We start from the raw sequence: 27,407 nt of genomic DNA on the forward strand, positions 1-27,407 counted from the left end.
TACTCTTCTAGTAAAATAGTTCTGGACCCTCTCTAATGTATTGATGTCTGAAATTCATGTGAACATGAATTTGCTATAAAGCAGTGGTGAAACCTAAAATGTGTTACTACCAGTTCTGTGGGCGTGGCTTGGTGGCGGTGGGATAATGTGACTGGGTGGGCATGGCCAATTTTTTTTTTTTTACTTTTAAAAGCATTTTTTCTACAACCTCTTCGGTGAAGAGGTTGTAAAAAAATGCTTTCAAAAGGCTCTGACGATTCCAGCTGAGTTGCCTGATCGGCAGAGACTTTTTTCCTTTTAAATGCCTCTAACGATCAGGCAATTCAGCTTGGATCGTCAGAGGCATTTAAAAGAAAGAAAGGTTTTTTTTTCTTTTAAAAGCCTTTGATGATCCCAGCTGAGCCACGCGATCATCAGAGACTTTTTTTTTTACTTTTAAAAGCATTTTTTCAGCCGAAGAGGTTGTAGAAAAGATGCTTTTAAAAGTTAAAAAAAAGCCTCTGATGATTGTGCGGCTCAGCTGGGCATGGGAGGGGGGCAGGGATTTTTGCTACTGGTTCTCCGAACCACCCACCTCCATCGCTACTGGATCGGGTGATCCGGTCCGAACCAGGAGCATTTCACCCCTGCTATAAAGGCATTTGCAAGATTTTGATAAACTCAACTCCATTGAAGAGTTACTTAATTTCAGTTCAAGCAAAACTTCTTTGACTTTTAAGCTTCACCCAACTTTTCCAACTATTACAAGAAAAGGGTGACATTAAAAATGGATCTATTTCCCTTTTAAATTATTAAAATTATTTTAAAAAGAGGGCTTTCCACACCCAAATATATATTGAACCTGGCAGCTTATTGTTATGTTTTCAGAGGCTTAACTCAACAGATATAGTGTGGTTCAACTGTGAAGGGCAAGGCCAAATAGATTGGGTGTGATCCAGCTACCAAAGCAGTTTTAAACCCCTATATAACTGATGTTTAAATTAGGATCAGCAGCTGTGTTTTTTTACTGGCGCAGCACAAGGCAGCTGCAGTCTGATAATCTTTTTTAAACATCTGAGACAATTAACTACCGGGAGAAATGGGCAGAAATTACAAACACAAGCATCATCAAACTCTGGAAAGTGTAAAATGCCTAGATGAATTCACTAAGAATTGGGAGTACCTCAACAACTGCACTTGTAACAAAATATTGTAGTAAGGAATCTTTCAGTTCCATGCTTAATCCAGGCAGTCATGCTTTCTTCTAGGATGCTCCTTTCCATTTCCCTGTCCCTGCTACATATTGATATGAAGTATTCCTTGACTACTATATAGTATGGCAATCCTGATTGGGTTAAGTTTATTTATTTATTCATCATACTGATATGCTGCCCATCTCACAATCAAGTGACCCTGATTTAGACTTAGAGGTATGGATGTGTGTCTCTACTTCCCCAAATATTTCCTGTATACTTGTGATAACTCAGAAACTATGCTAATACTACATGGCTTTTTCTCCAAGTAATTTAGCAAGCAATTTAGGGATGCGGTGGCTCAGTGGCTAAAATGCTGAGCTTGTCGATTGAAAGGTCGGCAGTTCAGCGGTTCGAATCCCTAGTGCCACGTAATGGGGTGAGTTCCCGTTACTTGTCCCAGCTTCTGCCAACCTAGCAGTTCGAAAGCATGTAAAAAATGCAAGTAGAAAAATAGGGACCACCTTTGGTGGGAAGGTAACAGCCTTCCGTGTGCCTTTGGCATTGAGTCATGTCGCCCACATGACCACAGAGACATCTTCGGACAGCACTGGCTCTTTGGCTTTGAAACAGAAATGAGCACCACCCCCTAGAGTTGGGAACGACTAGCACATATGTGCAAGGGGAACCTTTATCTTTACCTTAATTTAACAATAGCACTTAGACTTATATACTGTAAACCCTCTCTAAGCGGTTTACAGTCAGCATCTTGTCCTCAACAATCTGGGTCCTCATTTTACTGATCTCAGAAGGATGGAAGGCTGAGTCAACCTTGAGCTGCTCAGAATCGACCTCCTGGAGTGAGCGGAGAGTTAGACCTGCAGTGCTGCATTCTAACCACTGGGCCACCACTGCCCTTAATTTATCTCCAAGATTGGTTGCTAAATGAGCTGTATCAGCGTCATCATCATGATCATCCCTTTTTCTCAGCCTCCCAAAATGTTGCCACATTATAGGGTTATTGAAAATTACAATGTTGCCCAGTAAGTAGAAAAAGATTTGATTGCCAAACATTTTATTGGCAATGGCTGCAAGGACTACAGACGTTACTTGTCTTAAGATCTTTGAAAAGCAGGTTTTCCCTCTATGAAGCTTTTTCCAAGACCATTCCTTTTCCTTTAGACAGACAGACAGACAAACAGACAGACAGACACACACACACACTCACACACACTCACTCACACACACACACACACACAGAGAGATAGAATACACATACTATTTATTCCTGGAAGGGGGGGGCAATCAGAACCACAGACAGAAGCCAGTCCTTAGCAATGCCTAGCTTGGCCTTCATATTAAATGCAAAACACTTCTCTACAAAAGCCCATCTATAATGACTAGCCAACCTAGCAGAGAACCTAGCAAACAGATGAGAGTAATAGGCAAGACCTTCATTTATGGAAACATCCAATATAAAGATAGAAAGATATTTAAAAGACTCAATGAAGATGAAATAGCTAATTAGCATTTGCAAAACATGACAGTCCAGAATAATAGAAAGGCAAACGTGAGTATGACTTCAGAAGCAGAAACGAGGTTGACTATATTCAATCATGGAAACTAAGAATAGTCTCAGTTTTCATAATACCATTTTCCTCTATTTAATGATACCTCAAAAGTGTTTAAGGCGGAGGTAAGTCGCCTGCTTTCACAGACTTGCTCTCAAGGATGCAATTCAAAACGTTATCCCAGCATTGTCCCAATGAAATGGCATTGCGTACCTACTGAAGAACACTGTGTATTCAACACAGTGTTCTTTGATCCCAGTTGGCTTTGCCTCAAACATAAACTTCATTTAACAATGTTATTTTTTCTGAGACTGCAGCAGACTTTGCACACTGTAAAAAAGAAATATCAGATCTAGGTCAAGAGAATGGGACTCTGTGTTATTCCCACTCCTTTATATGAGCCAAGAATGTGACACCATACACTTGCCTAGAAGTTCAATATTTTCTCCTAGATCGCAAAATCATAATCTCTTTACAAAATTTGGAAAGAGGAAATTATGGTCAAATGGACCAAAAATCCAACCCCATCAATCATACAATAGTGTTTTTGAAGATTTATCTATCAGAAAAATTCTCTGATGTACCTTAATATTTCTTCTTCGTTTAGATGGGAAGACTCGAGTCATTAAAGGAATACTTACGATAATTAACAATTTGGCTGCTGGTCTTTTCAATAGATCAGAGTGTCCCCAATTTATTGTCTGTCCCATTTGAACTGAAGGCAGAGGCCTTTAAAAGCAAGTCCTGGAAAGTGGGTGGGGTTTATCAGAGTGTCTGATTAAATTTGGACTCTGAGTCCAACTCTGTACTGTGCAGGACTGGCTAAACAATGTGGTAATGAATGACCAATTATGTTTCATAGCTGCAATTTCAACAGATCTTCTCCTTCAGAGAAGATCCAGTATCTTCTGCATCTGGAGTGCGGCAGTCCAAAACAGTGGCTCTTAAAGTAGCCAGCAGATGGATTGCTCCTTGGCTTTAACACCTTCTTTTGCCCTCCCCTAACTCCTCCCCATTCGGCAAGCTTCAAATCAAGCAGCGCGTACAAAAAACCGCTTGAGCGAAATTTGGGCATGCGCCGGTTTGGTGGCGATCTAAAATAACAACGCTTTAGGGTTTACTGAAAGCGCTTTTCAGAGACACGGCAGCTGGAATACTGTAGACAGAAGTACTCATCTGTGCTAAGGAAATACATATGTAAGCTGTCAGACATTGTCATTAGGTAAATAAGGCAATGTATGCAACCAACATGATACCAAGGAAGCATTGAATAAAAAGTCAAACATGCTGTAAGTACACTGACTACCAGGACAAAGTGAGTGGGTGTGTTCTGTTTGGGACTCATTCTCCCTAGGTAGCCAGATGTTATTCTATGGGGTTCAAATCCTCACTATGAACTCATGGACCTTTGCACTTTAAAAGACTATATATAGTACATGAACTTTAGGAGCTCTCCAGGTCCTGGCACTCAGTAGGTAGAAAAAGTAATATATAGTATCTATCAGAATCACCTTTCCTTAAAATCTCAGAACAGAGGGATACAAATGTTATATCTTATCATGCCTTTGTGTATTCTTTTTCTACCTATTGGCATTCACAAAAATACTGAAGAACCAAATTCCTTCTAGAACCTATGGTAGAAGTCTAGTAGGATCAGTGAAGCTAGCATTATCCAGAAAGAAGTTGAGAAAAGTTCTCATGGCACGAATCTCAAGAATGTCCTTATCTCAAGGAATAGCCTTAGGAATTCAAGAAAAATAATATTTGGAATTAAGGTTGCAAGCTTAGGAACACTTACATGGTAATAATCCACATTTAACTTGTTTGGGTTTTCTTCCTGACATGCATGCATAAGATCCAGCTACAAATCCCTCTAAACTTAATAGAATTTGGTTTTCAGCTAACATGTTTAGTGGTTTAGTACTGCCTTCTTTTATAAATTTAATTTTACTACACTCTGCTAATTAATTGTGATTTGGTATCTATATTATGTTGGGATTATGTTATTATTATAATAATAATAAAAATTACCTTCCTCTTTCCAATAAACTGAACATTGGATGCTGTCCATAGTTCTGCAGTTATAACCATGACCCTCCAATAGCTATTGATTTCAGCAATATTTGCATGACACTGTTTATTCATACTCTAAACATGTTATAAAATTATTTCTTTCAAGTAAAGTAAAATGGATAAATCATACTCAGGCAAGGTAGTGTTTTTTTTTAAAGTAAAAACAAAACTAAATTGGCACCTACAGCTTTGGAGACTGTCAGCTGCACACAGCTCTGCCTACAAAATGGAAAAACAAAACTTTATTCTTGAAGGATATAATTTTGCTGAGAATGGAAACTTGAGGCCAGCTGACAGAAACAGAGGTCAGTGGATCTACTGAAGTCAAATCTAGCTAAGAGGAGTTATGTTTCCAAGAAGCAGTGAATACAGGATACTATTAAAAAAAAATCCTATCAAACTTTGTTTAACAAAAGCTGCTTTGTGAAAGTAAAATAAAACTGCATAAAATAGTTTGTTCACTTTTCTTACTGCACAATTGCTTAAACTTAGCATGAATCTGAAAGAGCAGAAAACTGTGCGTGGTTCTTCTTTCAGAAAAGGAAAAACAAACTTCACTTTCACAGGAAACCATTAAAAAAACTCTAAATGTAGATTGATGCCAATAAGCAGCTGCTATAAAGACTATATACTGTAATCTCTGGGTTACTTCTGTACTTCTGGGTATATAATAATCCTAGAGAACTGAATCAGCTACTTGATGTCTAATGGGTATCACAATGTCAACATTTGCACCTGCAGTGCAATTCAAAACTGCTTGTATTCAACTCAGCAGTTATTAACCACAGCAAATGATGTAAGTGGGAATTTTAAATATGACAGAGCAAAAATTTTTGCAGAAAGTTTTTCTAATCCAAGTTGAATTCTTAAGTACCTTCACCTTTACTGTTTCTAAGCTGTGTTTAGAGCAGTCATTCCATGCAGTCATTTCTCAACTGTGCTAAAATTGTTCAGCAGTTTAGAAATAAAATCCCAGTGCAGAAATAATGCCACTGAAAGTGTCTATAGCAATCTTCAAGCCAAAATCTGATTACACATACAGCAAAATTATAAATTATATATATATATTTCAAAAAGAAATCAAATAGGAAGAAAGATTTACCTTCAAGAAATCACAAAAGCAGCACTTAAATAATAGTGTTGAAAGACTGTTGGTTTCCCCCATTGCTTCTTAAGTGCAAACTCTGGAAATGAATTGGTTAGCAGAGGAATAATGAGGGGGGAATAAAAAGGAAAAAAAAAATCCAGGAGATATTCACATATCAATATTGAGGAGTTTTATTCCATTGCGCAGGCTTGATCTGCTCTGATTTGAGAATGAGATTTAGCAAACAGAAGAAGATTTAGAGAAAATCCTCACATTTATCTACATTACAGACACTGTAGACAGGAAACAGCTGGAGGAGCATTTGATTTCTCTCTCTCTCTTCTCTCCTTTCTCTCTCTCCTCTCTCTCTCTCTCTCTCTCTCTCTCTCCCTCTTCTGGCAAAGTTACTGAGTAAGGATTTTTGGGCACAATGACAAATAACATCATACCTTTGCATTTTGAAACTGGAGCACTGAAGTGTCGTTGGTTTTTTTCCACCCAATCCCCCTCCTTCTTTAAAAGAATGCACGCTTCTGAATGGAAGACAAGAAAATATAGTTGAAGAACTCCGAGAAGCTGAAGCTGCAATAAGAAATGAAACATGTAAATGGACATGTTTCAGCTGGCTGCAATAGATACCCAGAGATTAATTTAGATACCTTTGTGCTGTATTGTCCAAGAAGCTGCGGGGATTTCTGCTTGTTGGCCATTGTGAGAACCAGCTCTTCCTAATATCAATGCTAAAAGCACCTTTTGCCATCTGATTCCTACTAGAATGGCTAATCCATATACAGTGCACATCCTCATGCCTTTGATAAAACCCGCTGGAATAAATGCATCTTGACACAAGTGAAACATTTGTTTTTTTTTCCTTCTACCTCAGGGGTATCAAACTCACATCGTCATGGCATCATCACATGACATATCATGACTTTTTCCCCCTTTGCTAAACCGGTTGTGGGCGTGACCAGTGTGTGACACATCCGGCCCATGGGTTGCAAGTTTGACAGCCCTGTTCTATCCCATCTATTCATTGATGTTCCACAACACTTTGCTTTTTGTTTTGTTTTGTTAACGCAAGCTTGATGGTGCAAATGGACAAAGAAAGCAATGAACTGAGTGATCATGTAAGATGGGTGCAGTCAAATTGATCTGATTTTTTTTCTCAAGATCTAATCTGGGTCGGTCACCAGAACTAGAGATTTAGTCTTCTGAGCTTTTGGACTCATGCTGGAACCCATCTTCAGGGAATTTCTCTCTCATCCTCAAGGAAGTCCCCTAAGGATGGACTCCAGCATGAGTCTGAAAGCTTGGAAGACTAAACCTCTGGTCCTAGTGACCAACTCAGATTGAATCTTGCAACATTATCCTTGGACACATATTTGCCTTCATTTGTGATTCTTTTTCCAGATGAAGGATTTTTGCTTGTTTTTCAGGGATGTTATTCCTGAAACATGGCATACATGTTATACTATAACATTTATGTTTTGGTATGTATTTCACTCAAAAGGGCAGGAAACTGTGCCACTGAATTTGGTAGTTGAGGGTGGAAGAAGCTGCACAATTCTGTATTAAATTATTAGGAAAGGTCTTCATGAAGGGACTGTGGTTTGAAGATACCAAGTTATTCCATAACAGTAACCCCAAGTCTAGAAAGTCCTTACTAAGACAGAAACCGGGGTGTAGGTGGATGGTCCTACTCCCAATCATGAGAAGATAGTAGCTAGTTAGATGGATAGTTTGACTTCACATAAGATAACTGAGATCTCAAACAGTGACACTTCTCAAATTCCTATCAGCAGCAGAAATTGGGCAGTGGAGCTGTTTATTTTATTTATTTATTTTATTAGTCATATTTCTATGCCGCCCACTCTCCGAGGACTCTGGGTGGCTTACACCAAAGACAGTATACTAAATAGCGTATTGCCCCCAACAATCTGGGTCCTCATTTTACCTACCTCGGAAGGATGGAAGGCTGAGTCAACCTTGAGCTGGTGAGATTTGATCCACTGATCTGCTGAACTAGCAGTCAGCTGAAGTAGCTGCAGTACTGCACTCTAATCACTGTGCCACATCGGCTGATGTTCATGGTAGGGCAACACATTTTATCATCTGCCCGTATCTGTAGATCAAGCTGGCCCTCAAATATCTTTGAAAAAGTACCTGAAATGGTAAGCATCCTTGGAGGTAGATGATCAAAATTGCTGATATGTCACATCTCATCAGTTAGATGTTGGGTGTACATCTTTTACATCTTTATTCTTTTCTCGGTTTTTTTCTGATTTATAAATAGCACATAGTGGCCAGAAATATGAGGATATGATGTTATTGATCCGTTAAATCAAGTTGAAAATATAAAAATCCAAAGTAATAGATATAATCTGTTTAAATTATATACACTTTAGGATCAAAGCATGCATTCATGCAGTACATGTGTTCTGTTTTTCTTTGCAGGTTGTTGGGAGTTTCTTACTTAGTAAAAAGGGGGAAGGGAGCTACTTTCTCCGTGATTTGGATGAAATTATAAACCTGAAAAAATGTTTTCTGCAAAATATTTGCAAACTTTACCATCATCAGAAGAATGAAACAGATTCTGAAGCATGAGAAGTATTGGAATATAAAGTTGTATGTGCCATTAGGCCTGTATTATCTCATTTCAAAAGGCAGTTTCTTTCAAGTGTGTGAACAGTACTGTCCAATAGAGGCTGGGTGTGCTTGAAAATGCTTCAGAAAAGCTGAAGAAGCTGCAGTAACATGAGCACAGCACCTCATTAAAGCACCCATATCTTAAACTGCCATGCAAGCTGCAATATTCTTAATGCAATTTACACAAGCTTCAGGCTTGTGATTCACCAAGGCAGTAGTTGCCTAGATCAGGGGTGTCAAACTTGCGTCGTCGCATTGTTGTCACATGACGTATCGTGACTTCCCCCCATTTGCTAAATTGGGGGTGGGGGTGGTCAGCATGTGATGCTTCTGGGCCGAGGGCCGAAGTTTGACATCCCTGACCTAGATGGATCCATATGAAGGGTTGTTTTTTTTTCAAGAGGTGCTACATTCATGTTCCTGCATATATCCAAGCATGGGTGAAGCAGAGGTGGGTTTCAGCAGGTTCTGTTGTGGCCCCGCCCTCTGAGCCTATCTTATCGGAGGAAGAAAGCTCCAAACATGAGGAAGAGGAGTCAGCCAGGCCTCCCTCTCCAGGCCCCTCCCCTCTGGCACTGTCTCAGGTGCCGGCTGAGGGAGAGGAGATTAGCCAGGAGCCAGGTGTCTCGGATGAGAGCGAAGGAGAGCCATCATTCCTGGATGCACGCCAACGAAGGCGTGATAAACGGTTGCAGCAGTTAAGGAGGCGTGCTAGGGATTAGAACTGAGTCACTGAACCACACCCCAGAGACTATATAAGAGAGGGTGGTGGCTGGTAAAACTCTGTGACGAACAAAAACAAACTTTGGCTAGTCACTTGAACAACGTCTGAAGCTGCCGAAAGGAATATTGTTTTGCTGGACTATTTGCAATGCGTATGTAATTTTGTGTTATCTGTTGCAGTAAAAGCTCTTGGCAGACGGTGATTATATTGCTGCCAAGTTTGAGATAATGACCTGTGTGCGTGCCAAGTACTTTCTTAACCTTCAGCTGGCTGTGTTTGTGTGTGTGTGTGGACGGGGACAGATCAGGTTCTGACCAGTTTTGGAGAACCGGTAGTGGAAATTTTGAGTACTTCAGAGAACTGATAGTAAAAATTTTGACTGGCCCCACCCCCATCTATTCTCTACTTCCCAAGTCCCAGCTGATAGGGAGGAAATGGGGATTTTGCAGTATCCTTTTCCTAAGAGTGGGGAGGAAATGGAGATTTTACAGTATCCTTCCCCTGCCACGCCCACCAAGCCACCCCCACAGAACTGGTAGAAAATTTTTTTGAAACCCACCACTGGTTTGAAGTATGTACAGCCCTGCTATGCTATGGTCAGCGTAGAAATAAAATTCAGTTGCCAACCTGTTTCTTTATGGGAGATTGAGGAGATATTCTTTCCTTCTTCACAAATAAATTTGTTCAGCCAAATTATTTAATTCGTTTTTATTCTATTTTAAATGTTTGTATTTATTTGTTTTACTCTGTGGCTGTTCACCGCCCTGAGTCCTTCGGAGTAGGGCGGTATAGAAATTTAATTAAATAAATAAATAAATAAATAAATGAATGAATGAATGAATGAATGAATGAATAGATGAATATGCTGGAAAGGGCATGTTTTAGTCAGTTTACAGATGATTCAAGAACTGAAGCCTAGTTTTTATGTTTCCCATATTGTATATTATAGCCAAATATAAAAATGACTGCCGTCAAATATAACACTATGCAAAGCTATGCAAAGTTCACACATTAAGTCAAATTTCATGGATTGGGGCCCTTTTCATTCACAGTAGTTGCACTTATGTGAAATTAATACTCTTCTCTTCCCATAACCTTGCTAGTCTTCTGCAACATTTCTAATTTAATTCCAGCCCAGGAAAGATAATGCAAAATCAATCCTGTAGCCTTCGGGCAGAAGAGGCTGTTTCTCATGGGCAAGAATTATTTATTTATTTATTTATTTATTTATTTATTTATTTATTTATTTATTAAATTTTTATACCGCCTCCTCTCCCGAAGGCCTCGGGGTGGTGAACAGCCAGAATTAAAAACACACAATACAAATATTAAAATACATTAAAACGAAATTAAATTATCTTTGGCTTCTCCAATTTAAAACCCCTTACCCATAAAATTCCCCAATTAAAAGATTTTTAACCCAGCCCGGCTTGCTGAAATAAAAGTCTTCAGGGCCCGGCGGAAGGTCCGGAGGTCCAGGATTAGTCGTATCCCTGGGGGTAGCTCATTCCAGAGGGCGGGTGCCCCCACAGAGAAGGCTCTTCCCCGAGGGGTCGCCAGCTGACATTGCCTGACAGACAGCACCCTAAGGAGGCCCTCTCTGTGGGAGCGTGTTGGCCGGTGGGAGGTTATCGGAGGCAGAAGGTGGTCTCATAAGTAACCGGGTCCTAAGCCATGGAGCGCTTTGAAGATGAGAACCAACACCTTGAAGCGCACTCGGAAGACCACTGGAAGCCAAAGCAGCTCGCATTATCACCTTGTGCAGCCTTCTAGCTCCCCCTTGCTGAAGGTAAGGCCCCATAGTACTTGGCTCCATTTCACTATGGTTCTTGGGGATCTTTTTCATCCCGTCACTTTGAAGCCTAACACCACCAAAGAAAGTTGAAAGTTGGGTCTCTGGCTGGAAGTGGAGATTTGTGTTTTTCCATTTGTTAGCTGCAGGGAATGCAAATTGGTCAAACCCACCAGCATTTAGAAGACCCAGCTGTTAAGGGTCCTTGCAGACTGGTATCTATTTGTCTGTTTCTGAAATTTGGGAACCAAAGCAAAAGTGTCCTTCATGGGATGAGTAAACACTGTCAATAAAAGTTACGCTGCTAAATTATTTATGGGTTTCTTAAAGAGGCAGCAATAGTAGTATATTCTTACTGATTTGGCACTACTGCTTATGAAGGAGCCTTCCCATGTTGATGTCTATGTCCAAAGTCCAGTCATCCAGGTCATGGTTGTCCCAGAAGAACTGAAGAGGCTTCTTGGATGAGAAGCAAAACGTCTTCAAGGGAAAACAAAGTCCAGTTGCCTTTTGAAAAAACATCTTTGGGATTCCCATGTTGATATTGCCTACTGCTAAAAGACACATAGGTCCAAGAGAGGACCTCTCATCTATCCTGCTGAGAAGTCTTAGAATGTGAGATAGTTATTTTTAATATGTGGTTTATTCTGTTCTACCATTAATAATAACCTTTTCTGTATTTTGCTTGAAGTCTTATTTAGATCAAGAGCCATAGTGGCGCAGTGGTTAGGATGCAGTACTGCAGGCTACTTCTGCTGACTGCCGGCTGCCAGCAATTTGGCAGTTCGATTCTCACTGGCTCAAGGTTGATTCAACCTTCCATCCTTCTAAGGTCAATAAAATGAGGCCCCAAATTGTTGGGGGGCAATATGCTGACTCTGTAAACCAGGGGTGGGTTCTACTTACCTTTACTACCAGTTTACAATGGGAGCGCACATGTCGGCTTGCATCGCTCATGCGCACGCTTCTGCCCATGCACAGATCACCCATGATGACTTCATGGTGGGTGGGCGGAGCCTCCCGCCAGTTTTACTACTGGTTCTATAGAACTGGACCGAACTGGAAGCAACCCACCACTGCTGTAAACCACTTAGAGAGGGGTGTAAAGCACCATGAAGCGGTATATAAATCTAAATGCTATTGCTATTATTTAGGTCAGTAACTAGTCCCTCTTTTTTTAGAGCTTTTTAGTTTATCATTTTTGCAACATATATATTTCTATATTTTCCTATATTTATTTCTGTATATACATATATATAAATACACACATAGTATATCCCTATATAAAACCTTAGATTTCTGCAGAATGTGGAGTTTCATATCTGACAGATCAGTTTTCCACAAGCTCATGTTCTTCAGATATATTGTACACCAGTAGTTTCTTAAGCCAAGGACTCCAAGGAAATGCAACTGCAAATAATCTGGGTTTGGCTGAATTGGTGGCACATTACAGTAGCAGGTTGTTTCCGGCCTCCAGAGGGCCTCTGGGGGGAGGGGAGGCCGTTTTTGCCCTCCCCAGGCTCCAAGAAAGCCTCTGGAGCCTGGGGAGGGCAAAAAACGGGCCTACCAGGCCCACTGTGCCATCATGTGCCAAAAGCGGGGGGAGCGCAGGGGGGGTCACATGTGCATGTGCAGGGGGCAGGGTGCATTGTATTATGGGTGTGGGCACACGTGTGTGTGGCCCCTCTTGCTCTCCCCCCGCTTTTGGCACATGATAGCAAAAAGGTTAGCCATCACTGGTATAGGGTTTCCTGCCTCTGCAGGGGGTTTGACTGGAGGACCTCCGATGTCTAGTCTAGTCTAGTCTAGTCTAGTCTAGTCTTGTCTTGTCTTGTCTTGTCTTGTCTTGTCTTGTCTTGTCTTGTCTTGTCTTGTCTTGTCTTGTCTTACTTTTTGTGGTTAGATTGCTGGATGCAGTTAGGCTGCTGCTCCATATGAAGATGTATTGGGCCCTCTAGTTTTTTAAGTTATTGAATGATATTGGCAGAAAACAGCAAGTGAATACCATTGAAATAATTATGAGCCCATGTTCAGAAAGCTGTTATTATTGACTCTGCAAATTATTGTCCAACTATACTGTTCAAAATAACCTGTTTCTGGTTAGGGAGGATCAGGTTGGAAGAGACTCCTGGAGGAGGCGATACCAGCCACTTTGAAAGAGACAGGCGTTGTTTGATCCAACTACATTGGGCAAACGTAATCTCCAAACATTTGGGAAAAGGTCACGGAGAAGGTGATGTTTATATTTATGAACTTAAACCAGGTGTTTGTGTTGGTTGGGATCATCTTCTTGGAGCAGGAGAACATCAGACTTTGTATTTACCTTCATCCCCATGCTATTGAAATGGAAAGTGGCAGGTGAATGATCCTTTCCATGCAAACCTTTAAATAGAAGTATTTTCTCAGGATATACTCCGTCCAAAATGAAAGAAAGGGCAATGGTTTAGAACTGCAAATGTTTTAACTTTGTGGAAGAATGGTTTGCATATTTTCACAGTAACAGCATCACAATTTGGCAAGTTTTCTCACTTTTTATCTTACAATGACCTGATAAGAAATGTATTTACACATGTTTGAATGTCTGCATATTTCCTAGAAACTGCTGTCAGACTGGAGAGAGAGAGAGAGAGAGAGAGAAAGAGAAAAAGATTCAACAGGGGCAAATTAAGGCCAACCTTGTAGTTACTATCGAGGAGTTAAGAATCTTTCCTACTCCTACCTGGAGTTGGATCTTCTGTATACAAAACATTAGTTGTATCAACAAAATGTCTGAAATATTGCTCAGGATATGGAATCAAAACCAATTGAGTAAAGCAGAGTAGAGGATATTTGCGTTCCTTACATATCTTCTGGTGGAAGGAAAAAATGCACTTTAGCCATCCAGAATAAGTGCTTCCTTTTATGCTGAACTCCCAGACCAAAGAGACCAGAAAGCAAGCAAATGTGCAGAGCTGTGACAAAACTCTTCATTATGATACTGATAAGTTATAAAATGCTGTCTGATTTTTCAACATTAATATTGGAACCATGTTACAGGTCTTAGAGACCCTAGTTATTAGTTGGGAATTTTGAGAGTCCCCTGGTTTTTTTAAAAAAAGTTTTATTGTTTTATTATTACACATTATGACAAACACATCACATACAACATGTAAATATATCCTCTTTTTAACAAGTGTTTCTTCATGGTCTGCTTTCCACTGTAACTCCCCCACATATCTCTCATATTGTTTCATTTTCTTCATTGTTCCCTTTTTAATTGATTACAATGTATTTTCTAATCCCAATAGCCTTAATTTTATACATTTCTATATATATGTATTTCCTCTAGCCAGGTTTTTCTTACGTAACCAAGGTTTTTCTGCAGCCCTAGCTTGGTTACGTAGGAAAAACCTGGCTAGAGGAAAAACACACATCAATCCTACGAAGAAGTAAGAAATATATATATATATATATATATATATCTATATCTATCTATCTATATATATATATCTATATATATCTATATATATATATCTATATATATCTATATATATCTATATCTATCTATCTATCTATCTATCTATATCTATATCTATCTATCTATCTATCTATCTATCTATCTATCTATCTATCTAAATAAATATATTTGTTACATACATATTTTACATTTTATCTTCTCCCCTAGGGTTTTTTTGTTTTTTAATTTGCTGCCAAATCATGGTGGCTTCTTTTCATTATCTCTCAGCTCTTAGTCTGTCCTTATGTTGAGTGGCATATCAAAAATAGTCCAGTGATGGAAATAAATATAAACAATGGAGCTATAAATCAAAGAAGCTACAGTTTCTACTGAACAGTACCATGAGCAGCAAATTCTCCCACTCCCTCAATTTTTAAAATCCTCATAAAAATTTCTTCAGGTAAATTAGGCTGAGAAGTTCCCCAAAAGTTGCTTAGCAACTTCCAACTCTTGTCCTGTTATGTGAACTTTCAGTAGAATTAGTGTAAAACTTGAGTTTCTGCCTTCTGTTGGGTTATTTTCTCTTTTCTCTCATAATACGTATGAAGAATTTATTGTCATAAATGATTGTCTGCAACTTCTAATTTAGTGGGCTTTAGAAATGGTTTATAGCCCAACCCTACACTTATACACTTGTAAATTCCACTGGACTCAGCTTATTCTTAAAAAGATATCCAGTACCTCAAATTGCAACTTTGGACATACATGTGGGATACATGCAATATAGGGATGTATGAACCTGCAAACTCCTATCAGTTGTGGCTTAAAAAAAAAAAGTATATGCAAAAATGTATACACATTTTCATGCAACCTCCATATATGCATGTTGTACATATTTTCTTAACATGCACATTGTTGCATGCAGATGTTTTGACATGCAATATTCCAGGAGTTACTTTTGCTAATTCAGTGTCTGTGCATGTGTTTTGCCCTATATATGCTTTTTATCTGTGAAAATAGTATTGCAACATTCAGGACAGCTTGAATATTGAAGAATAGTTGCAGTTCATTCAGTAAGTACAATGTAGGTATACTTGCAATAAAATACGAAGAACATTTATCCCATTCCCTTGATATACATGTTGATAACTACAATATTTATTTAATATCTATTCCTGCATATAAGGTGTGAAGCAGTGGTGAAATCTAATTTTTTTTACTACCGGTTCTGTGGGCGTGGCTTGGTGGGTGTGGTGTGGCTTGGTGGGTGTGGCAGGGGAAGGATACTGCAAAATCTCCATTCCCACCCCACTCCAGGGGGAAGGATATTGCAAAATCCCCATTCCCACCCCACTCTGGTGCCAGACAGAGGCGGTATTTGCTGGTTCTCCGAACTACTCAAAATTTCCGCTACCGATTCTCCAGAACTTGTCAGAACCTGCTGGATTTCACTCCTGGTGTGAAGAAAATTTATTTTTTTATTTTATTTTATTAGTCCAATTTATATGCCGCCCTTCTCTGTAGACTCAGGGCGGCTTACAATCCATTATAGCAATAGCCTGCATACTTTTATGTATATACCTGCTTATTAGGGCTTTCGGCCCCCCCAAGTGGTGTAATTCTATACAAAGCTGGCTTATTGCCCCCACAATCCAGGTCCTCAATTTACCTACCTCGAAAGGATGGAACGCTGAGTCAACCTTGAGCCTAGTGAGATTTGAACTCGCGCTAATTGCAGGCAGCTGTCAGCTAAGTGCTAGCACTTAACAGCACTTAGTCCGCTGTACCACCAAGGCTCTAAATGAGGGAAAACTGTTGGGATCACATTCTTCTTATGGATTTCCTGGAAGTATCCGGTTTGACTACTGTGAGAAACTGGATATTGAATTAGGCAGAACTTCATTCAGATCCAGTAGGACCCTCCATATGTTCTTATGCACAGTGTCCAGTATTCTTGGGTTGTTTCTCAGTAGGACATGACATCTGAATAAACAGTTGCAACCACATTATTTAGAAAGAAGCTTCAGCTTACTCCATAAGACTTTATGGTGTTTGCTGTAAAAGTTTATAAATAAGCCTTTAAAGTGCCGTCCGGTTTCTATAACTTTTTTTTTTTAAAAAAAATAAAAATTGACTTTTTTCATAGACTGCTTTTTAATAGGTTTGTCCACGGTGATTTTCTATTGTTTTTTGAATGTCTTCTTGCTTCCATGTATTTTATATGTTTGGACTACGGTTGAAGAAATGAAGTCCACTAAAAATAAAATAAAATAAATGGTGAGCCCTCTGGTGGTCACATCATTTATTTTGTTACAGTCTGTTTCACATTATTCAGGGATCTGCCGTGAAGTTAAGTAGTGTGTTCTTTTCCCTCCTGAGAAAAGTGCTCCAATCTGGAGATCCAGTCAGCCATTGCTTCCAAACAATCGTTTTACTGCCTTGTTTTTCTTTTCCAACCAACACTCCATGTTCTGTGGCTCTTAAACCTCACTAGATGTTTTGAGAAGAATGCTTTTGCTTAGATTTTTGCTTTCCTGAAAAGTTCTTCTGTAAACCTCGAGTTTCTGCCCTAAGTGAGCTTGCTTTTAGAGAATCCAACTGCAGGAAGGAAAATTCTGATAAGGGATGTGCCTGACTTTTCTGTCCTGAAGGAAAAATGTGAAACCTTGTGCCAAGGTAACTCAAATTTGATATGAGGGGAAAAAATAATAATTCTGCAAGCTTATTTAATTGTGTTAGGATTTTCAGGGTGGCTCCAGTGTTGAGAGATCACAGGAAGATGTAACAGAAAATGTGAATGTCCTCTACCTGCAACTTCTGGCCAAGCCAGCTTTACTTTATTTTTTTTAATTTTTTAATTTTTTTTTTAAATTTGATTTATATGCCGCCCTTCTCCGGAGACTCAGGGCGGCTTACAATGCGTTAAGCAATAGCCTTCATACTTTTGTATATTTATACAAAGTCAGCTTATTGCCCCCACAAACTGGGTCCTCATTTAACCTACCTTAGAAAGGATGGAAGGCTGAGTCAACCTTGAGCCTTGGAGAGATTCGAACCAGCAGTAAATTGCAGGCAGCTGTGTTAATAACAGGGTGCTTTAAACCACTGTAGTACCAAGGCTCTTCATATTTATCATTCATTCATTCATTCATTCATTCATTCATTCATTCATTTGTCAACAAATACAAGGAAACAAGTAACAGTATAGACATAGACATGGACACATATAAAATGAAATAAATAAATTTATATGAGTACATATAGATGGGGACAGTAGGACAGGGACGGTAGGCACGCTGGTGCGCTTATGCATGCCCTCTTAGGGACCTCTTAAAAAACATGAAAGGTCCACGGTAGACAGTTTAAGGTAAAAGATATGGGGGTTAGAGAGTCTAACAACAGGATCAGGTGGAGTATTCCAGACATTTACTACTCTATTGCAGAAGTCATATTTCCTACAATCAAGATTAGAGCGAATTACATTGAGTTTGAATCTATTGATAGTTCTTGTGTTATTGTGGTTGAAGTTAAAGTACTCATTTATAGGTAGGATGTTTTGGTAAATAATCTTATGAACTAAGCTTAGGTCAGAACGTAGATGGCGTAGTTCGAGGCTGTCAAGGCCTATAATTTCAAGCCTGGTGGTATAGGGAATTTTATTTCGAGCAGAGGATTTGAGTACTCTTCTAGTAAAATATTTCTGGACCCTCTATAATGTATTCAAGGCAGTATTCAAGGATAGGTCTGGCAAAAGTTTTGAATGCCCTAGTTTGAAGTATAGCATTACAAGAGAAAAAACTTCGTAAAATAAGATTGACAACTCTTAATGCCTTTTTTGCAATGATGTTACAGTGAGCTCTAGGATTTAGATCTTTTGAAATGAGTACTCCTAGGTCCTTGACAGAGTGTGAGTCAACTTTTAGATCATTTCCGGCCAGCAAATATTTGATGTTCTTATTTCTATTGCCAATGTGCAGGACTGAGCATTTGTTAGCAAAGTTTTCCTGGAAACAAAACCTTCATCCTTTATCATTCAAAGGATTCCAATATTACCTCCATGGGAAGATGCCATGATGTAGCAGTGGTCATGTTGAGAAGATAATACGAAAGAACCTCAAAGTCTTCTAGTGATTATATGCATTGTATTCTACTCAGGGGTGTACTCAGGATATAGTCAATAAAGTCAATATGGCGGCTGCAATGGTGTCTTGGAAGTGCCATCCATTTTGATGTGTGAAGTTCATAAAAAAAACAGGCAGAGTTTCCACTGGGCCATTGTGGCCTCCATCTTGACTTTTTGACCATTGGCCTTGGACACTCCTGGCTCTAATTCAGACCAGAGGGTTGGAATAAGCTTGTGCATCAGAAAGAGTTCTTCACTACAGTTTTTCTTTGATTTTGCTACTTTTCTACTGGTACTTTCTATATTCAGATAAATTTTAAAAATGTATTTGAAACATATTTGGGAACATTTTTAATTGATCTGTTCCAAAGTTCTGCCGGAATCTCTGTGATATTTATGTAATTTATGTAATTTATTTAATATAAGGGAAAACTCTATCCCGGCTTGTCTTATTTCTTCTATTGCACCTACAAACGTATCAAACCTTGAGAATGGGATCTGTAGAATCCCTAGCAAGTTTTTAATTAAATTCCCCAATGGGCCTCAGTGTTGGAGAACAACACATTTGTGAAAAGGGGAACTGGATTTTCTTGGTTTTTCCTTGAAAACATTTCGCTTCTTATCGAAGAAGCTTCTTTAGTTCATTGCTTCAAGAGAACTGAAGAAGCTTCTTGGATGAGAAGTGAAATGTCTTCAAGGAAAAAAACAAAGTTCAGTTGCCTTTTGGAAAAGCACCTTTAGGGCACCCCTGACCTAAATGATTGAGAATCTCCATACATACATTCTTTGATCAGTGAGGCCCAGTCCTTGTTCCTAATGTTTCGAAGAACCATTTCTACTAATAAGTTCTCCGTAGCTTATTTCTGAGGCTGAATTTCCCTAACCTTTACCCAGTCCCTCCCAGACAAGCCCAAATAATGTAGATTGCTCTTAATTTGACACTAGATGTTTCTGCTAGGTGTAGTTCCTAGGTTGTTTTAAGAAGTTACGCTGACATTTCTCCTGCTGAATTTTCTCAGAATTGGGCTTGTTGCCTTCTTGAGGCTTTACCTCAAATTCACAGCACAGTTTCATGCTTACTTCATAAACAATTCTGGTTTCCACATTCCCTCTAAACATATGGCATATTGCTTGCTGAGCTCCACTTTCTTCTGCCACAAATAACTGGCTTCAACTGTCAACCTTTTCTTTTTCAGAAATTCTTGGCTAGAACCGGGAACTTATCCCTACCCCACCCCCATTTATCATTTTTTTCCCTGCACATAGTAATGTATTGCATAGTTCTTAGAAGTGCAATTTGCAATATACATTCTAGAATATAATGTTACACAGCAATGGTATGAGTCAGCTTTTACTATTCTCATACCACCTAATTTTTATGAATATGGTAGCTTGCCCTTTCTGTAGTTCCAAAAATGAAATTGAAGACCACATGAACTGAGATGCCGTGCTTCCCCTTCCCCCAATTAATATATAATTTTCTTAAATAAGTGACATCAACAAAATATTGTAATTAAAATATTTTCCCCAGTTTCACCATAAATTCCTTCCACCTGTTTTTCATGTACACTTTTCTCCTCACAAGATACCCAGTGTTCTCAAGCCATTAAGGACATTCCCTACTCATTGGATATATTATGACCCTCGTTTTATTTTTTTCTCTTTCCATAAGATTTTTGTACTACATTGTACTACATTGCGGCTTTCTCAAACCTTCAGATTTATCCATCATTTAGGTAGGTAGTATTAAATAAGTGATAGCACCATCAATAGCCAAAAGAAACATACCAGTAATCGTATCAACAGAAGTATATTGAGTTAATTTGTGAATTACATGAACCAGCTGACATTTATGATGTAACCATGTGAATGCTTTCTTGAGTTCTGTGCAAACGCACAACATCTTGTTTAAAATAAGACAATTTAATGAGGGCTACATCATGTATTCCAGATGTTGCTCACAGAGCATTTCTCATGAGCAAAAAGGAAGTTTCTCTGTAGTTAGTTTTATATAATGTTTATGTTCTCCTGATACCTTTAACAGAATAACAGAATAACAAAATTGAAAGGGATCTTAGAGATCTTCTAATCCAACCCCCTACTCAGGCAGGAAACCCCATACCATTCAGACAAATGGTTGTCCAATCTCTCCTTAAAAACTTCCAGTGTTGGAGCATCCACAACTTCTGGAAGCAAGTTGTTCCACTGATTAATTGTTCTCACTGTTTAATGTTTAATTGTACTTTGTACTCCTCTTTTCAGTTTGGATGAGAAAGTCTACTGAAAAACTCTATTCAAATGAAATTTATGTATGCACAGAGGTCATGGAATGAGAGCAATTTTGGGGAGGGCAGGAGGAACAGTAAACCGTTAGATCAGGGGTGAAATTCACTTACTTTCCCTACCAGTTTGCAAATGTGCATGCGCCCCGCACAGAGGCTTAAAATCATCACAAAAATGTGACGTCATGATGTCCGCATGGGTGGGTGGAGCTTCCCACAGCCGCCACTACCGGTTCGAAGAGGCTGAATTTCACCCTGCTTTAAGTGGATCCTTAAATGGAGGCATATTTATGGAACAGGATATGATTAATAATTTGGGAGTAAATATATTAACTACTTTTAATGTCCTTAATTTAATCTTCATGATATTAATATGTTAAATCTGATTTAGTTTTTATCCTGCTCTCAACTGTTTTGAGGGATGTAGCCACTGACATATCACTAAAAAGTTCAGTGTTTCTCTCTCTTCTTACATCTCCTCAAATTGTGCATCCCTACTCTAACCCATGGATGAACTATTAACTCCAGTTACAAGGGGTTGTCTAGCTGGCAGGACAAATAATGAGGAAACATAAGAATCACATACCAAGAGTATCTAGAAGGCTAAACATTTCTCACACAACAAGATGGCAAATTAAATTCTAGCATCTCAAGGAAGCTCATTTTGATCCCAACTCCCACCCATCTGTGGGACGTTTTTCCCTCTCAGTGCCCCTTCACAATTTCTCATGTCTCAGCTTTATAGAAACCCCCAAATACCATAGTGGCTGGATGTTTATAAAATAACAGTGTGATATAGCACTGAGTGGACCAGATGTTCCAGATAATGTGTTGACAGCAAAATTTTCATCCTTGAAGAAAATTTTCTGAGTGGTCATGACCCACTTGGTCATGGCAAGATTTTTTTTTTTAAAATTTGTTAATTGTTGTTGTTTTTGCTTCTGGCAAGGTACTACATGCCCTAAGACAACTCTTCATATTTGGCTAAGAATCTGCTTGAGAGTCTGTTTGACGCAGCAATACTGCCACTCCTCACAATTTATATGTCAATTATGTGCAGGAATTTAGATAGGAACATTTTTTTTCTTTAGTTTCTTCCTCACTGAGAAACTTAGTTAAGACACTGTAGTGAACAATGAGGTGTCATTTTTGAGCCATTTGTGAAGCATCTGCTCAAAACAACTAATCACTAATTACAAAATGTCTGGTCCGTTACATCTGAGACAGCCATGACGTTGAGAAAGACTGAAATACAGATTCCCCCATTCACAAAACAGGCATGTTTTGAATCAGTGAATGTCTATTCTACAGTACAGCAGAGCCTCTTAGAGTCCATTTTTGTAGTCTTAACTCTGTTAGACTGACAAATGTTTTCCCTGTGTAGTGATATCTTGCCTACGAGAGAAAAAAAGTCGCAATAATTGACTCCATATTTAATCTCTTATTTTATGGCCTTGAGGACAGATCAACCTAACTACCTGATGCTGAACTTCCAAATGGCTGCAGAATTTACTGTTTGCACCTGTCTAGGACACTATAATCAATACTTGTTTTGACTCTGTGTCCTGAAATGTTTAATTTCTCAAAATTCCAATTTGGGGTGGATGGGTGGCATTGTGGGAAAGAGGGGGGGGAAGGCTGCTTTCAGTCACTCACTGTTAATTGTATTGTTGCTATGACTACCAAAGCTCATGAGTAGAAGATTGTGTTACCTATATTGATTTATTAAATCATATGTCTTTCCATCACAAATGGCATTCAGAGTAGCTATCCATGACAAATCTAGGCTCCTCAAATGCAACATTTTATAGAAGTATACAGGTAAATCAGTTTAAAAAACCCGTATATGAAGATCACTTGTTGATTAAGCAGCAGTCCATTAGTTTTCTATCTTAGTTTTACTATGACTCTGCCTCATTACAATGCAAGACTTAAGGTGCACTTGTGAATGGTTAACATAACTTATTTCCAAAAAGACATCCATTGTAGATAAACTATTGTACCATTGCTATTTGTTTCCTCGCCTATCCCAGGGGTGTCAAACTCAAGGCTCGTGGGCCGGATCCAACCCATGGGGTGCTTAGATCTGGCCCATAGGGCTGCCCTGGGAACAACAAAGGACTGGCCCACAGTGCCTCTGCCAGCAAAAACGGAGCTCAGGAGGGCTGCGTGCAGCCCTCCCGAGCTCCATTTTCACTGTCAGACCACTCGGGCCACCCCAGGTGCCCCAACACAAGTGATGTCAAGCTGGCCATGCCCCCTGGCTACACCTCCCCTTCCGAGGTCAAACACAACCCTGATGCAGTCCTCAATGAAATCAAGTTTGATACCCCTGGCCTATCCTATTGTTTCCTATGTGCCAATGTGGTTTTTATTGGCTGTCAAAAGACTTAGGTAATAAACAGAATCAGTAAAGGGCACAGCATGAACATGCAAGAGGTGGAGATTAGAGATTCTAGGAAAATTAATATTTTAGTAAAAGCTTTCTAATTCCCTTTATAGCCTGTAGAGTTTGGAGGTAACTTTTGCCTGCCAAACAAGGACGATCTGGCCAGCTTTTGAAAGGTAGCTAATTGGAAAGAAACTATGCCAAAGAATAACAGTCTTATTTTGATCAGGAGCAACTGACACGTAGATATTTTAGAGCGTATGGAAGTTTTGCCTTATTGATGCCATATGGCAAGTCTGATCAATGTCCAATTTTCCTATAATGAGTATCGCAGATGTCTGCATGCATGGTGATGCTTTCCAACCACAACTCTTTCTGAGCTATATAAAATGAAAGGATTGTTAATATACTACTCAGTTATCTACATTATACCTCTTCATGTTCAACTTCTGAGAGCCAACAGAGCACTAGGCATATTTTGTTTAGAAATATATGACCACTTTCTAGCCTGGTCATATTAATCTTGATGACTCATGTTCTCCTCCACAATACTTCACTCTATTACTCCTCCCACCCACTCTTCTGCTTTCAGTGACTACTGAGCTTGTTCAGTTTGAATTATATGGCATGTTGAAATTTCCATTCCCTTAGGATTTTTCTGCTAAAGAGTTTTGGCTATTGGATAACTTTGGAGTTTCTCCAACTCTGGTTTACCTCCCACCTCTGGTGGTGTTTTGACTTTATAATCAATGATAGCACTTATATCTTCACTGCAGAAATAGAGAGAATGATTAGAATTTTGCAAGCACAATCCAGTGGTCAAATTCCTGTTGTCATATGGGAGATACCCACTGATTTATTTCTGGGAAAGCTGGGATGGGTGCTTTTATTTAGAAGGTGTACAAATAGGGATCAAGTTGGAAGTCAGAAATAAGGATTCTGTCCAGGGGAGGGCTTCAAAAATTTTAGCAAGGGGTTCTCTGCCCAGCTGCTGGGTGGGCATGGCCATGGTAGGCATGGCCTAGTTGGCCTCCTGCACCATGGCCAGGGGGGCAGGCATTTTTGCCCTCCCTGGGCTCCAGAGGCTTTCCTCAAGCCTCTGGGAGAGTGAAAACAGCTTCTTCAGGCTCCGGAGGTCCTCTGGAGGCCAGAAACAGGCCCGTTTCCGGCCTTCCCGAAGTTCCGGTAGGCCCCTTTTTTGCCCCCCATGAGCCTCCCCGTGTGCACTTACCTGCATCCAAAACTGGCCACGTGGGGACTCCTGGGAGGGGAGGGGCGGAGTGAGTGGGGCCAGCCAGGAGTGGGATTTGGGGGTTCTCTGAACTGCACAGAATTTTAGCTAGAGGTTCTCCCAAACCCCTGCGAACCCTCAGCAGCCCACCCCTGATTCTGTCCTCTCCATGGACCTTTCCATTTGTGAAATTGTGGGCTCTGTTTAGAATTTCCATTATTGTTCAAAATATTTTTCAGGCAGTATGCTCCAGAGTCCACTGGAGTTGAGCAGCCATTAAATACTAATAATAATGCAGAGAATTGTAGAATGGTTTTACCCAGGGATGGGATCTTTCTCTCTCTCTCTCCCTCTCTTTTGTGACCACCTCAGGCCTTAACTGCTAAAACTCACTGCCATGAAATTTTGTTACAGTACCATAAACGCTAAAATAGATTTGAGAAGTTTTTTAAAAAATAAGATTTCCTCCCCCTCCCCCAATTAGGCTTACTATCTATTATGATTAGGTTTGCAAATTGCCATAAGACCAATTGTGTTTATCTTAATCATGGTTTGTTGAATAAGTCAGAAGAGATGAGTGCACACATAGCACTAAAGCACAAATTATAATAGCTGGGCTTAAAGAATGCTCATTCATTCTTCATTCATTCTTCATTCATTCATTCATTCATTCATTCATTCATTCTATACTCACCTATCTCACATATATGATGTAAAACAAACCGAGCAAAGCATATTTTCCCTTCATATGACATTTAAAATTAGCTATTATCTAAGATATTTCTTTGGATATTTTTTACAGCCTTCCCCAATCTAGCTTCCTGTGGTTGAATTTAACTTATATTTTTAGCTGTATTTTTTGCAGTCATTATAAAAAATGTAAAGAAGGAACAAAAATCTTGCTACCAATCTGCCTTCCATTGAGAGGACCTGTATACTCAAAAAGAGGGCTGTGAAAATATCTACAAACCTCACATTCTGGACATAAATTGTTTCAACTTCTGCCCTCAGAACGGTGCTATAGGGCATTGCACACCAGAACAACTAGACACAAGGACAGTTTTTTCCCGAATGCCATCACTCTGCTTAACAACTAATTCCCACAACACTGTCAAATAATTTACTAAGACTGTATTACTATTATTCTTCTCTTCCTTCCTAGTATCTATCTCTTTCCAATTATGATTATAACCATGTTGCTTGTATCTTTCAATTTATATTGTTTTATTTGTTTACTAGTACGATTTGAGAGCTTATTAATAACCTTGACTATTACTAAATTGTTAAGGGAAGCAGGTTGAACCCGGTATATGGTTTAATAATTGCCTGTTAGACCTTAAGATAGAGGAGCTAGGAAAGGGTGAGGGTGCCTGCGGCTTGAAGCCAATACTGTACTTTAGGAGGGAAGTTTTGGCTGCAGAAAACTAGTTCAACTCCGTTTCAACACTTCGTTGGAAAATGTCTGTTTATCTTTGACAGAACTGAAACCAAATGAAAAGAAGCTTTAAAAAAAAAACCTTTTCATTTAAAACCTAACCTTTGGGAATGTGTGCTTGCGTGTAAAAAAATGTATGTCTATGATCTGCAAAACTAGACAAGATGTACTGGATTTTCTTAACATCTTTTCCCAAAGCAGTTACAACTGATGCTGAGCAGTAAATCAAATGGTACTCAAAGGCTCACCAAAGGACGCACTGATCCTATCATTTGACTTCTGCTTGACTTCATTGAGACTTTCCCAAATAACCCAAAAGGACAGATTCATCCCCAAACCCTGAAGGCTATCAATCTAGGTCACAATACATTTGTATTAATTTGAGAATAGTAAAATGAAAACTGAAGCCTGCTCTGAAGGAAGGCGGGGAAAGCAGTGTTCTCTTAAGATAGTTCATTATAGCTGTATTATAATTTCTTAGTTGACTGCAGTTGATACCAAAGTGGCATCTTTTTTATTTGTTCCAGTTTCCCTGGTTGCTGGACTACAACCCCTGTCGTCTTCAGCCACCATCAGATAAGGATAGACTGAATTTAATAAGTGATAAGTCTCACCTGGCGATTGGCTGTATGGAAGCACTTTCAAAATGTATATCTAAAAGTCACATTAAACATAACTAGTTTAGAATCATTCTGGGGCAAAATATGAATCATTCTTAATTTTCTCAGATCCAGATTACAACATGATCTTTACTGGTTCATATGCCTGGTTGTTCTTGTCTGGGCTTTGAAGCAAAGCAAGTTTGGACCAAAGGAATTCAGGGCTATCGACTAACCTGGAAAAATTAAAAAAGGTATTCTGAGAGACAGAATAGCAAATAGCAAAGAACTTCCATACTCTTGCCAAGAAAACTTGATTGCAGAAAATACGACTTCAGCAATAGAGTAGTAAATGTCTGGAACACGTTACCCGATCCTGTTGTTAGTTTCTCTAACCCCCATACCTTTTACCTTAAACTGTCTACCATGGACCTTACACGTTTCTTAAGAGGTCCCTAAGGGGGCATGCACCAGCGTACCTACTGTCCCTATCCTACTGTCCCCATTTACGGAATGGGACTTTTTGGCTCGGTCTCTTTGCTTTGCCTGTTTTGCCTTGAGGTTTTTGCCTCTGGGTTATTAGCCACAAACTTTTCTCCTCGGCTGGCCTTCTGCCAGTCTTTCGCCCCAGCACAATGGCCACGGCCACTCCCTCGAAAAAAAAGGCAGAGGTGGAAGTCCCCTCCCTCCTTCTCCCTCCCATTTCATAAGGCTGTTCCTTCCTTCCTTTCCCCTCTAGGACGACACCTCCTTCTGTGTATGGGCTGCAGTGAAGCGCCTGGGAGGGAGTGGCTGTGGCCATTGTGCCATTGTGCCAGCCAAGGAGAAAAGTTTGTGGCTAATAACC

The 27,407-nt window shown here is 39.5% G+C and overlaps 1 protein-coding gene across 4 annotated transcripts in view; it reads right to left on the minus strand.

Moving 5' to 3' along the window:
• The window catches only part of IGF1 (insulin like growth factor 1), a 66,889-nt gene extending 60,381 nt beyond the window's left edge, over positions 1-6,508 (minus strand). The window contains exon 1 of one of the 4 annotated variants that reach the window (XM_087873789.1): positions 6,353-6,508. Coding sequence is in view for 3 of the 4 variants with exons in the window: in XM_034403030.3 (XP_034258921.1) it covers positions 3,385-3,453 (69 nt within the window). In the remaining variant the exon portion in view is untranslated. The other 3 variants (XM_034403031.3, XM_034403030.3, XM_034403032.3) reach the window with 3 other exon arrangements.
• Positions 6,509-27,407: the final 20,899 nt, after the last annotated feature.

This window comes from Pantherophis guttatus, chromosome 7 (assembly GCF_059756535.1).
Source record: "Pantherophis guttatus breed Tessera chromosome 7, ASM5975653v1, whole genome shotgun sequence".
NCBI lineage: Eukaryota > Metazoa > Chordata > Lepidosauria > Squamata > Colubridae > Pantherophis > Pantherophis guttatus.